The 14,352-nt window shown below is 41.4% G+C and overlaps 2 protein-coding genes across 2 annotated transcripts; both read right to left on the bottom strand.

Annotated features, from left to right (window-relative positions):
- Window positions 1–8,795: 8,795 nt before the first annotated feature.
- LOC124341435 (58 kDa phosphoprotein-like) lies at window positions 8,796–9,385 on the bottom strand. The gene is made up of 2 exons (XM_046794537.1): window positions 9,276–9,385; window positions 8,796–9,206 (listed from the first exon to the last, which is right to left on the bottom strand). Exons 1-2 carry the CDS (start codon window positions 9,294–9,296, stop codon window positions 8,907–8,909), a joined length of 321 nt encoding a protein of 106 aa, XP_046650493.1. The 5' UTR covers window positions 9,297–9,385; the 3' UTR covers window positions 8,796–8,906.
- A 355-nt stretch (window positions 9,386–9,740) lies between these two features.
- On the bottom strand, window positions 9,741–14,308 carry LOC124340850 (ionotropic receptor 25a-like). The gene is made up of 19 exons (XM_046793586.1): window positions 14,212–14,308; window positions 13,998–14,150; window positions 13,781–13,940; window positions 13,569–13,711; window positions 13,287–13,507; window positions 13,045–13,223; window positions 12,869–12,983; window positions 12,574–12,801; window positions 12,313–12,504; window positions 12,028–12,227; window positions 11,813–11,957; window positions 11,659–11,753; window positions 11,387–11,542; window positions 11,199–11,313; window positions 11,043–11,130; window positions 10,714–10,974; window positions 10,460–10,617; window positions 10,163–10,278; window positions 9,741–10,003 (listed from the first exon to the last, which is right to left on the bottom strand). Exons 1-19 carry the CDS (start codon window positions 14,282–14,284, stop codon window positions 9,970–9,972), a joined length of 2,832 nt encoding a protein of 943 aa, XP_046649542.1. The 5' UTR covers window positions 14,285–14,308; the 3' UTR covers window positions 9,741–9,969.
- Between the last annotated feature and the right edge of the window lie 44 nt (window positions 14,309–14,352).

Genomic DNA, 14,352 nt, shown 5'->3' on the forward strand with positions numbered 1-14,352 from the left:
TTCGTGACTCCCTCATTTGCATGGCATTCCCGCCGTGACCAATTAATTTAATATCTCCCCCCCCTCCTATACGGTGGGTGGGAGGTTGGTTCCATATAACAACAAGAGTTTGACTTTTGTGATGGACAGTTTCGGACGACAGATAAGAGCTACCGGGATTACATGGCGGCTAATCTCCCAACTTAACTCTAACGTACCAAGCACAACTTCCATTATCGTTTTTTCTCTTTTTTCTCTTTTTCCATTTGTATGTGTTTTTGTACTGGGAAGAAGAAGAACTACTGCGTGTTATTTTGTTGGCTCTCCCTTCTGACAGCTTCGGGATCCCCCCCCCCCTTTGCAACAAAGTTCCTCCCAAGAGACTTGGCTCCTCCCCATCTCTTCAGCGCGGTATTATACAGACAGCTAGGGAAAGGAAGGAAGGGGGAGTTTAGTTTTTCTAGTGTATAAATATATGTAGGTATAAATATAAGTTTTCTCTCCCCGTGTATGTTGCACGTTTTTGGGGGAAACGCAAAAGTGTTTACTCAGAGAGTTTAACCGACGTCTCTTCTCTTCTCTCAGTTGGTGGCAATCAACTTGCCATCGGCACTCGTTGATATCAAAACAAACATCCCGCGTGAAAATGGGAGAAACTCGGACGAAACAAATTTAGAAAATAGCCAAGAGAATCAAACTTAAATGTTATGCGCCAGACAGAGAGAGAGAAAGAAGCAATGGCTATACATCACCAAGAGAAAAAAGGACCCTACCTATAGACTGTGTGGGCTCCTAGTCGAGACTGTGGCTGGTCTCCTATAGGAGCGCGTCTCATCTTCTCTCTCCAGGGTGTCGTCGTCGATCACTATAGTCTCTTGATATCCATCTAATCCGCACTCGAAAAGCCCACGACGCCTACTGTTATATAGACTCCCTCCCTCTCTCTCTCTCGAGTCTTTTGACGCAACACATACACACACACACAAGAAGAAATGTGTGCCATTGATATAAATAAATATATATGTGTGTGCTGTGTATATTTATTTTAGATATATGTATACGTATGGAGGACCCGCCCATCCGATCTTGAGGATCTTACTTGACTCCATCTTAATTTCATTCGACTCTTTTTTTCTTCTTTGGGAGGGTGGGAAGCTGTTGGAATAGTAATCCGGCCATCCATCAAAACTGCCCAGTACAATAATTCATCCATTCTTATATTTTATTATTCCGGAAGAAAGAAAGGATTTCCTTTATAGCTTATTCTGATATCGAAATGATTGTGTCTTATGTAATAATCGTAAGAAATCAGAGACAAAATTGATTTTTTTAAACAAACGGACGTCAGGTGTAATCACTAGCAAATGTTATTTGTTTAGATCCGGATGATTTCAAAGGATTTCCAAGGAAACTGACCTCCTCCTTCTCGGCAATCATCCGGGATTATAAATGTTACGCATTCTATAAAATTATTACACAAGTCCTGAGCTCTTTCTAGAACGTCATTTCTTTCTTTTAGAACCAGTGACGTAAGAATTTATTGATCATTCGGATTGCGTTCTATCCATTCATTCTATAGACACACACACACAGCTAGAGCCAGAGCTATGAAAAAATATTGAATAATCTAAATATCAAATGGATACAATCGTATAATATACTACTACTACCAGCTAGCTGGCCAGTTGTCTAGATCTTTTTATATTACATATCCGAGTTGCGTATTGCGCAAACTCGGCACTTTTTTCCTTTGCGTGCCGAGCTCCAATTTGAAGAGTTATATACAGCAGTTCTCTCTCTCTCTCTCCGTTTTTCTTTTTCTTTTTCTTTTTTTGATCCCTTCTCCAACGAAAGAAAAGAAAAGAAGAAGAGGGGAGTGTATGTGTGTGCAGCACATCGGCGGCCGGGACTCTTCTGTGCTGCTCACGCGGTCTCTAGAGATTCAGACCAATCAAAGAGCAGCAAATAACCTGCCGCTAGCTTCGCCTCCTGCGCTCCTCTTTTCTTTTCTTTTCGCCGCTTTCTCTACTTTGTGTCGAGTCTTAAAAAAGAAAAAAATACGCAGAACCTTTTTTCTCTTTTTATACAAAGGAGAGTTGACTGTATATATTCATACAACGACAGTCTTGTCATATACATACATATTCTACGCCATTCTGTGATGTAATACCACATGTTTTATTTATCAAAGTTTTAGTTTTTCGGTGGATAAGGAAGTCGAATCGAAATTTCATTTTTTTTTATATCGATTGCTGGGAAATAATACCCCCCCCCCCGGCTAATTACACACGCAAAAAAAAAAAAAGGAAACTCTGATTGAAAAAGAATAGAATTTATAAAAGATTACATATATACCGGAGTATTAAAAAGGAAAGAAAGAAATGAGATTGAAGTTTGATATCCAATATGTATATACGAACGACTCCATCACCTTATATTATATACATAAATAAACTCTTTTTCTTTTTTAAGCGCTATATACTGCGTTTTGCTCTCTCTAGACACATAATACTATTAGCTCGACTGCTCTCCCCCAACAAAAAAAAATCGTTAATAAATCAAAAGACGAAATGGAATCAAATATTATATGCATCAATTCAGGTCTACATTATCCAGTTGATATATGACTCTCTAATGTCTATAAACCTTGGGTACACCTGTATTTATGCGGAGTAGTATACATAGTCCCTCTATGCATAATAATTATACATGTTGGATTAAATCAAATGGATGGTTCTTCTACGCAGTTCCCAGGCTATCAATATTCACGCGTTTTACCTATAAATTAATTTCCATTTAGACAACAAAAAAATACGAATTGGAACGTTGTCTAGGCTGTAGCCAGGCCATGTAATTGCGTAATATTGGCATAGGTCTGCGGGCGGAATGTATAGCCGTTTAGGAGCCTGCATGCTGGGGTTATATATTTCCCTATAGCACTGGGCGCAGCAGCAACTCCCGCAGACTTTGGTATTTTCTCCTGTTGTTGTCGTTCGTTGGTTCCGTCGGAGCGCGGTTCTCATTCGAGAAAAGGGCCGGTTGCCATGGCAACACCTGCCGCATTTCCCGCACCAGCAGCTCCTTTTCCCCCGGATAGGAGCCAGTCGTCGTAGTACCGCAGATCGTTAAAACCCGCGCGTCCTTTTCACCACGACCGCGCCCGCTCTCTCTACACACCGAAATCCACTGCTGCTGCTCCTGCTGCACACTCCCGCCGACTCTTTTTCCCTCATTGATTTCCTACCACCCTCTCGGCGTTGCCACCCGTTGGAAAAGTTCCGTCGCATCCCCCCACAGCCGCATTCCAGCAGCAGCACCAGGCAACAGACCCAAAATAACAAATTCTACTTTTGCATCAATCGATGCATTTCTAGAAAATATAATTAGACATTTGATTTGTTTCTATTGATTTCTCAGGAGGAAAAATATGAAAAACTTTGGCGTTCAGGAATATATATCGCAGATGGTGGGTGGGTGGTTGTGGGCACACAAAAGAGCATCAACTGATCTCCTGCGCTGTGACAAAGTTACACCACCATCCACTCGGTGCGCAATGAACCATTGAATCGAGTTTTTCTCTCTTCTCGTTTTGTTTGTTTGTTGTTTGTGTGTGGGGGTAGCAGGTGTAGATATAGGAGCTGCCCCCCCGAACAAAAACAAAAAAAAAACAGACACATATGTTCCATTTTCTCCGTGTACAGGAGCCATCAAGGCTCCTTGTATGACGGAAAAAAAGAAGAGAGAAGCTGGATGGTGGTGGTGCTGTGTGTGTACAATGGAACACGCTTTCCCTTTTTATATACAGGACCAGCAACCAGTATAGCTCTATATATACGGAATAAGGAGCAACAGTGACAGTCGTCGGCTCCTGATTCCCCCCCCCCCTTCTTATATAGTTGGACAGATACATCTCTCTCCCCCTCCTTTTCGATACGTAGACTATTACAAGCGACGACGACAAGTCGACGTATAGAGTCTAGTGTCCGCCCCCCCTATAGACACTCCTCGCGGCTCCTTGCTGCTGCAATCTGCATAATATATAGATTTCTCTAGCTGCTCCTGCCAAACAATAACAAAGCTGGCGAGTCTCTCTCTCTCTCTACATTGTTCCCAGCTTTGACACTTATATTCAGGAGCCATTGTTTAGATTGTTTTGTCATCAAACTCTTGACTCCTATTATGTCTATCGAGCTGATGATTTCGTTTAACTCCTTGAGAGTTTTCATAGCCAAACGATATATCCAAGGATATATCAAGACTGGGTTTAAGTATTATCCACTTGGGTTGGATCTAACTCTTGTACACACAACGAGAGAAAAAGAGAAAAAGAAAAATCGATATTGGCGAGTGTCAAACGTCTCCGTAGTGGAATTTATCCCACTCTGAAATATTAGATTATTTATCTATCAAAACAGCTCACAAACTTTTTTTTTTTTAGAAAATAGGCCTAAGTATACATTTAGCTATGTGTGTAGGCTGTGTGTGAATAGATTAAATGTGTCTTTTCTGCTCTCAACAATAACAAGAAAGAAGAACGGCAGGCGGTTGGGTGGGGGGGTTTTTTGGGGTTGAGCATTTGACATTTGGTTGACACGACCTCAGCAGCCGATGGTCCCCCCACAGCCCAAAGAGTCGATCTCATCAGCCGAATAAGGAAGAAAAAAGAGACCCTATGCCATCACTATATACACAGTTGACATTTTCGGCGCTTTTGTTACATTTGGTTTTTTTTTTCTGAGAGAAAACAAAGTTTCTGATGCTGTCGTGTCTAGATTTCTCCAATGACGTCATAGTTCTAGACTCAAATGTCGTCACTACATTTTTAAAAATAACCCGCCAAAAAAGAGGAAGAAGAAATCCATTATGTTTTCTAAAGAAGAGAGAAAACGGGATTATTTCTCATCATCGTAACACAATACGCGTGCCCATCTCTCTTATCCGGACAGCTCTGCTCTCTGCTCTCTATCCGTCGCATAATAATAGACCACCCCATGTATAAAGATCTAGACACGTTTTATCCAACTCTTATACTCTTATATATATTATTCCGGTTGGCACATAAGAATATATCTCTCTATCTATCTATACATATAAGAGAAAGGAAAGAAGAGAAAAAAAGGGAAAAGAAACTAACTTTATTTGCCCAGGCGATAATTGCATAGAACCCCCGAGCGCGAGCGAGTTGCTCCGGCATGGCTCTCCGGAGACCATACAGCACCACACACACACACACACACACAGAAAGCATATACACCATCAGCACAAGTAACACAGAAAAAAAAAAGAAAACTATATAGCTCCTGGGCTGTATGATGGCTCCTATACACAAACCTTTTTCTCTCTTATATAATAACAAAATAGAGACATTTCTCTCTTTTTGTTTCTATACTCGCGCACCCAATTTCTTCATTTTTTCGGTCCTCCTCCGTGCGAGCTCATCTTCCTGATTGTGTGAATGTGATAGGAGAGCTGGGGAAAAGGGAAAAAAAACGATCAGCGCGGTCTGTGAGGCTGTGTGATGGGGTCGATGGGGCGGCGGCCTATTGGAACGGAAACTCAATTTTCCGGGTCATCTTCTTTTATTATTACGGGCATGACCTTTTGCTTCCTTTTTTTTAGTTACGGCCCGATTGTATAACACGTGATCCCAATCAAAAATGTATAGTGTGTAGGCCTATACTAGATACATAACTATTACGCAAGTTGAAATGCAAATTTCAATTCTATGTTCACATCAGGGATGTATATTATTGCATAAGCCAAGAAGCGAGAAACCTTGTTGTCCAATTCGGCGCGTCAATTTGAATTCGATGACGGGGCGCGGTTGTACAGCAGCAGCAGGCTATAGGAAAGATCTCCGCATTATATGCGCATATAATGTCTTACGCAACACTCTATATGAAAAAGAGGATGGCAACACTTACGGAGCAGTAGTAGTCGTCGTAGTAGTAGTACCCATAAATATAAATGCAGTCTTCGCTGGCGAAAAAAGGCAAGTATATACACGCTATAGCTGCTGCGCTATACGAAAAAAGAGAGACGAAAGTTTTTTTCCCTCGTTCGAGAAAAGATATGTCTATATATCCCAGCGGAGTTTATATTTATATATAGTGGCGCTGTTAGATTTCTTCTTATTATTATTTTCTTCCACATCTATATCCCTACCACCCTTTTTTTTTCTCTGTACATATACAAGCTATATAGCAGCAGCAGCAGCCCCATACACACATACACACAAAAAAGAAAAGAGATGAAGTAGCAAAGGGGAACAAAAACACTCTTCTCTTTCTTCTTTTTCTTCCGGGCGATCCGTGAAACTCCGCCGGGAATTATATAGAAGAAAAGTCAGGAGCTTTTTTCCTTGGGTGGAGGGCGACTATAGGCACTTCGCCATTTGGCCGAAAAAAGATGAACTTTGGTGTGTACTATTCTCTCTTTTTCGGCTTAAACTCTGGAATAAGGAAATTTGGTTGGCAATTTAACTTTGATTTCTACGCAACTACGGACTACCTTTCTCGGATTTACGCGTTAAGTTTGCGATGCATATAATTCGCACAGAGAATTATAATCTAACAAAAGTGTCTCCACAAGGCCTTCAAGTCAAAAGTTAGTAAATAAACAAGGCTCTACTGAACCAGTGAATTGCCAAGGTAAATCTGATTATCATATTGATCAGAAAAGTTGGGGCTGTTGTGTGTACTAGCTGATGGGCCGGTGAAATATTATTCTAATACACGACGTTCTCTGGCTGCTGTATAACTAAGTCGCTGCTGTTATTAGCATGATTCCCGGTATCAGGAGGATCGCACATTTGCATTCGGTGAGTTGTTTAGACAAAATAAGAAAAGTGAAAAAAGAAAGAAAATGACAGAAAAATGCAAATGATTATCGCGTGAAAAATGTTGTTTGTTTGTTTTGCCTTTCCTGTGAGAGAAGAGCGGGACGTCATGTGAAGTACGTTGATGGGGAGTTGGCAAACAAATAAATATCCCGCGCACATGGAGAAAAAAGAAAAAAAGGGAAAATATGGCGTCGTCGACGTCGGGACGGAGAAGAGCTGATGGATGAATGGGTTCCACAGGCAGTCGCCGGGATGACACATATGGGGCGGGGTACTTTTCATTTTAACAGCACACACACCTCTCTCTCTTATATTTTTCAAAAAATATATTGGTCCACCCTCCAAACCCCTTCTACGTTTACCCCCCTCGTGATCAATTTTTTATCTTTTCTAAAATAAAAAAATTTTCTTTTGTATGTGATGAAACACATTTTTATCTTTTGCGCAACTCTTTTTTCGAGTGTTGGATGTGTAATATCGGGACTCGTCTGCATGGGACCACCAGAGCTGATTTCAATATGTATATAACTACTGGTAATACTAGTCTAGTATAGTTGGACTTCCCCCCCATCAATTTCAACTGGATTTTCGGGAGGATGTACTATAATATTATTCGAGGGCTGCACAGCTATTAATGCGGATGGGGTGAATAAAAGAGGGGCGAGATGATGAGGGCCTCGCCCATTTGATCCGATTGTGATGCAATTTTATGTGACATGACACGATGATCCCTGGCCATCTGTATAGATGTAATATATCTAAAGTTACACACACGCTGCTGCATCAGACGAAATAAGAACAAGAACTACTGATCGCTTGAACAAAACAAAAATGGTTAGTGTACATATCGAAGAGACATTAGCATATTCCAAGAGAGCCGACGGCATTCTCAGCAGCAGCAGCCGCAGGAATATAAGAGCAAGGATCGGCGGGCGTCGTCTCCAGACATGGGCGACGCAATCAAGAATTTAATTGGGTCTCGTGGGCCCTCTCTCGGTTGCCGCATTGAATTAATGATAAGATTCGGATAGAAAGAAAATTAAATTTCCCCCTCAAAAAATAAAAGAAGAACTCGCCTGCAGAAAATTGAACGTGAAATCACGACCCAGGCCAATCAAAACGTTCCTTTTAAAAAAATAGAAAAAATAAATAAAATCTTTTTTCTTTCCTTTTTTAAAATAAACAAAAGAGCGAAACTTTTGGCGGAATATAACATTACAAGCCCAAGAGACTCTATCCAGCCCGCTGGATTATTCAGGTCGTCTTGTGTAAAATTGTGAATGGCAGGAGGTCATCACAGGGAAAAAATATTTCGCCCAGTCCTGGCCAGGCCCCTTTTTTCTTCTTCTCCTTTTGTATCCAAATCCAAGTTGAGTGGATCAAAGTGAATGTTCTATATCTGGGCGTAGAGAGAGAGAATACGTAACTAGCTATAGTATATAGCCCAGCAGAGAAAGGGAATCTGCAACGCTATCCGCTAATCCTCTCAAAGGGACTTCTCACGTTTCCGGCGACTGGGCGGCCGGGGCGGTCCCCCTCCACGTCAACGCCGACTATGTGTGTAGGCTAGTATAGATATATATACGTACGAACGTATATGCTGCTCTCGGTGAATTCGACGCCGACCGACGACGACGACTCAACCGCACCAAAAAGAAAAAGAAAAAAAAAACCTTTCATCCTCTGCTCTTACGCATTTTTCCATCCATCCATCCATCCGCAACCCACCACCCCCGACGCTTCTCGTTATTTATTTATGAGCCAAAGAGAGAGAGAGAGAGGCAGCTCGATATAGATGAAAGTAGCCACTACATATTTAGGTGATACATTTGATACTCGATGTTGTAGATGGATATCTCAGACTGGATGATGGATCATTTCCATTTCAGGCCTCTGGTGGTGGCGTCTTATGTTATAATTAAGGAGCCGCTATATCTTATTGAATTCTCGAATAATAATGAAGAGTTGATGATGATTCGTTTGATTTTTAAAAATGTTTATTTGTTATTAAAAGACATCAAGAAACAAAAATTGTAAATCGATGCGGACCAGCAGCGCCAATTTTTTTAGTTGAGTTGGTTTTTTTCTATCCGATGATGAGCAGTTTCTTTCCGCCGCCGCCGCCACCACCGCCGAGAAGTTTGCCCACGGAGCCAAAAGGATCGCTGACCAAAGATTCCAGTGGGTCTGGTTCATCGTCTAACGGAAATCCAGCGTCCGGAGATGGAGGCATGGGTCCGAAGGTTCCGGCTGGCATGATCGGCATATTTATCGTACGTGTTGGAAGTCCACCTGGAAATCCACCTGGGAGTCCACCTGGAATACCTTTCATGGCTCCTGGACGAGCTTCGCTGATCACCAGCAGAGCGACCAACACAGCCAACAACTAATGACAATAAAAATGGAATAATTAGACAATCAATTTTCACAAAAGACATTGAAATTTCAAACTTACCATCAACATTTTGGATGCCATTTTTTCTTTTGAGAAAAAGAGGAGAGAAGAGTCTTTGATGATTGCTGTTGGATGAAGCAGACAAGACTGGATGATTTCTCCGTTGCAACTTGGCCATTTTATAGTGGGAAATTTAAGAGTTTCAACCTTGCGTCAAAAGGTCTTTTTTTTCAGCAAACAAAACATGTTGACGCATTTCAAAATGCAAAGAAAATGGGTGGCAGCAGTTTAAAGAGAAATTTGTTAATTCGCTTCAATGCCAAATAGTTGAAAATTGCTCAGTGTCGAAGGCCGATCAAAGTGTTTATTTTCATATTCGTCAATCCAACAATATTTTTAGCCTATATGTGCGTATTATACGTCATCGTTACATTTTGACAAAATGAACTAATCAAAGCTCTCGATCCTAGCTCATAACTTACCAGTGCATATCAAAGATTGATAATTATAATTGTATATTTTCATTATTATTATGTAATCAATGGTTATAACATAGAGTATATCAATGTGCGAAATGATTAAAAACTAACGATTGAAGATTTCTTTGTGATTAGATAATGGGATGGATCTCGTCTACAAGTCTACAAATTCCTAATTCTCGATTGATTAAATTATTTTTTTTTTAAATTGTCCGTTTTGATTTTTCATCCGGTCGTTGCGTATACATCCAGGGCGCCATCAAGGTTATTACCTTTTACCAGGCTTTGCGTGGGCGAGGTCCGTCACCCCTAAACGACAAAAAAAAAACCACCAGAAAAGAATTTATTTAGTCAAATAAAAAAGGGAAAACATTTTGGTCACATATTTCACTTTGTGATTCCCGTGAAAGCGAAAGTAGTTGCAAAGAAAATAAGAAAAAGAAAAGATTAGAAAAAGAGGCCACGTACTCGAGTTCCAATTCTTTCTTGGCTCCGTAATAGCCGTAGTCTCCTGCATACGGATCCTTCGAGTTATTGTCGCCCAGGACGAAAGGCTTCTGGGAATTCTTGACGTAGGCGTCGTCCTTTATCGTTTTAAATCAATAAAACAAAAGGGACAATAGATATATAGTGTGTTCCCATCCGATATGATTTATCGCACAATAGTCATAATAATAATAATAATATCTCGATGATGCATAAATAGTTGATGTACACGTGTGAGCACAGCCAGCAGAAGAGGCTCTCGTTTTCTCATGTGCCTACCAATTTATTGCGATTGCTGGCGGCATTGCTGCGGCTTTCGGGAGTGGAAACGACTTCGTCGCCTTCGGGATTACGTCGCACTTTGAAGTAGCAATATTCGATTGCCAAAGTCACGCAGGCCAAAAAGATGCCGACGAAAATGACGATAAAAACACCACCTATATAAAACCCCCCCAAAATAAGACTTTTAACATATTTGATCGATTTTTAAAAAAGGTGATGCAATCAAAAAATAGGAAATAAATCAACGGTACCGATGTTTTGAATGGAAATGCCGTCTGATTGGTCGTTGGTGTCGCCGCATTCTTGCTTCTCCGGGTTATCGGTCCACCATCGCTCTTTGAGCGTCTCCAGGCGTCGCTGGTTGAGCAAGCGCAAAATGGCGTCGTTGAGCAGGTCCCTCAGCGGCGAACCTTCCTGAACGGCCACGGCGTACGGCTTGCGCGAGAATTCCTCGCCCACCATCTGCAGGTCGCAATTGACCAGCACTTGGTAACGGATGTCTGTTGCGTCACCTATTTTAATCGAATGAAATAAAACAATCGATTTATATTTTTTAAATTTTAAATTCTATTCAACTCACCGAGGAAAGCGAATCCGTCGTTATTTTCAGCATTGGACGCCCTGACGCGAGTTAGGGCCTCGTCAAAAGTGCGCGGCAAACTGGCGTCCTACACGCCAATAAATTTTTAAAAATTTGAAATGAATCTTTTGTTATTTGCGAGCTGTTTAATATTACCTGCATGGATTGCCAAATCTTGGTGTACTTGTCACTGACCGGGTAATCCCAAACGGCCAATTTTGAACGCTCCACTTCGTTCATCGAATCGTTCAAGCTCATGTCCTTCCAAATCCTTTCGAAATGAAACAACGAGTCAGAAGACATTGTGAAAATTTGAATGAATAATTATATGTATATAATCCTACTCGTAGAATCGCTTTTCGATGTAGGCCATGCGCTCAAAGTAGGTGGCGACGTCGGTGCCGTTTTGCGGGGCGTACTGGACCTTGTACTGGGTGGACAAGTCGTCCAGCGAGTTGACGGGCGAGTCGAGACGGGAAACGGTCAAGAAGGCAGCCAAGCTTGATTTAAAAAAAAATTCAAAAGTTAAATTGCTTGGAAACGATTAAAAAGGGAAATGTGAAATTGTTTAAAAAATGATTTTCTTATTTTTGGTTGCGATAGGTTACGCAATTACTTGGCCGTGTACGAAGCGATGATGATGAAACCAAAGAGCCACCAAGTGGCAGCAATAAGCCGACCCGACAAATGCTTGGGAGATTCTCCACCGCCCTAATTTTAATCGTTAAAATAATTAAATGATATTAGAAGGAATTGTTGATTCAACTCACCTGAGGTGTCAGGGATGTCATGCAGAACCAGAGAGATTCTTTCAAGGAGAATTCACGTTTCTCTTCTTCAGGATCGTCGGCGTATTTTTCCTTGTTGTTTTGATAGGAATAAGGCGACCAGCGATCGAAAATCCACAGCAAAATGCTAATTAAAGGAGCAGTTGGAATATGAAATGAAAAAAGGAATGAATCTAAACGATGAAGAAGATTTCAACCTGGTAAAGAAATAAGCGGCTAAAATGCATCCCCAGACGTCGTTCTCGAGCACAGTGAGAAATTTGAACAAGGACGTGGAGACTTGCGGCTTGGCCATCAAAATGCTGATGCCCACCAAATCGTAGTAAGGCACCGTGAAATCAATCACGTTCTCACGTTCGGCCATCACGGCTAGAGCTCCTAATCCTATGTCCGCCCTCTGTTTGTGGATAAAAAGAGTTGCATTTGATTTTTGGCCAATAACCGAGATTCGCCGAGATTGGGGCGAGTCAAATAGTATCTACCTTCTCCATTAGCTCTTTAATCATGCCGTTCCAGTTCATTTTGCTATCCATGTTGCCGTATTTGCCATCAGGTACTTCGTACAGCTCATATTCAAATCCCATAATAGCCTGAATGTCTTTGATGAGATCGACGCAATAACCGTAGAATGTCACCGTTCCGTTGGCTCTCCGTTTCATGATGAACGGCGCTTGCTTTAAATTGAAAAGTCGTGGCCATCTAGCGTCGGAATAACGTACTTGATACCAAAAGTGTTTGCTTACCACCACCACGGCGATTTTGAAAACGCTAATGACTTGAAAAGGACGTAATGATTGCCCGGCCGAGAAAGATATTTCGCCGGGCATTCCAGCTTTCCAGGTACCGAGAGCGTTTTTCGATTCCAAGCGACTGTTTTTGAAATTCATCTGATTGATGGTCATTTCCACTTGTGGGTAGGATTTGCCATTGCCATTCAAAATCATGTTGGCGAATGTTGATCCTACATTCGTCTGGTAAACACAATTTCTTTTCGTTAGTTTCTAGCATGGTTTTACTTTATTTTTTCTGTGTCATTACATCAGCAAAGGCTTTCCTCAGATCAAAATTGTTTCTCGTCACAGCAGTTATGTTTGTCATGCTGCATTTTGAGTAACTCATGTCGACTGGCCATGTGTTGCCATCCAACATGTTTCTGTCAATAAAAGTAAGATCAGTGATACGACTGCTCCAAATTGTCAGAACTATCAACTTACTTGACAGTAGTAATGGCTCGTAGAATCAAGTCAAAGTAGAATCCAGTGTCAACACTGTACCCAGTATTAAGCCCAGATGTTTTGAACAGTATGCCGTTAGCAACATCAGGGTTAACTGTTGGCACAGCAAACAAAATTGAACCATTCTCAGTCCTGACAAATGGTTCTACAGATCCATCCTTTGAATCCAGACACCCAATTTATTAATTGTTTTATTTCAACAAAAAAAAAAAAATCAATACCTTAGAAATGGCAGTCCAAGAATATTTTTTGCCAAAGTAGTTTTCTTGAGCTGCTGACATTAGAACCTGGTTGATTCGATCTATTTTGCCTAGAACGAAAAAATTGACAATGTCCATGTCCTCCAATCGTCTTATTTGACTGTTGATGTTGGTCTCGATCTTGGAGAACATGTGACGAATGGGACGGTTCTTCAGTAAAGACTTGTATTTGTTGAGCATATCTATGAAAACATTGAAAATACTCGATTTGGTAATTTTAACTTTGTTCTGTCTCTATCGTACCGAAACTATCATCGTAGAGGATGGCGGCGTTGGTCATGTTCTGCATCGAAGTGATGAGAGCTACCAATTGCGGGATAATATCGCTCGGTGGCATTACCTGAACCAGGTACTTGGTTTGATTTCCGTCAATATTACTCCAGTGTCTGTAGATTTTTCGTCATTTCAAATTATTTCAAAAGTTTCATTTAGTTTCAATTATAAATTGTTTTTACTTTAGATCTCCAACGCCACCATAGGAGCCGCTGATTGTGGGTAGTCCGAGGTTTCTCGTCAGGGCCTTCATCACCTCTGAAGACAATCCGGACCAGGTGAGATCCAATACGATGTGGGGAGGGGTACCCGCGTCAATCGACTTATCATAAACGCTGCAAACTATGACACGCATTTAAACTCAACTGTAAGTAACACGAAAGAAATGTCTGATCTTACCATCGTCAACTGTCAGGTACTTTTGGGTTGAATCGAGAGTAACGCGCGTCACATTTCCGAGGCTAAGTCCCTGAACTTTGGTTCGTTCCAGGTAACTTTGTACAGCGGTAAAGGCACGGTCGGCATCCACATTATTCGTTTCATAAACCAAAACTTCAAGGCAGAGGAAAGAATGTAATTGACGGTAGAAATTCCATTCAAGGAAATTACTTACGAACACGGATAGGATCGGCGGATTGGACGGCGAAAGCCAATCCCAGCACTAGGAGCAGTTGAAGCGAACGCATCTCTTCTTCTTGGTCGTCGCGACTCTTCTGTTTGGCCTTGGCACTTCCGAAAAGCGGTGTGGGATGTC

Source organism: Daphnia pulicaria, chromosome 5 (genome assembly GCF_021234035.1).
Source record: "Daphnia pulicaria isolate SC F1-1A chromosome 5, SC_F0-13Bv2, whole genome shotgun sequence".
Lineage (NCBI taxonomy): Eukaryota > Metazoa > Arthropoda > Branchiopoda > Diplostraca > Daphniidae > Daphnia > Daphnia pulicaria.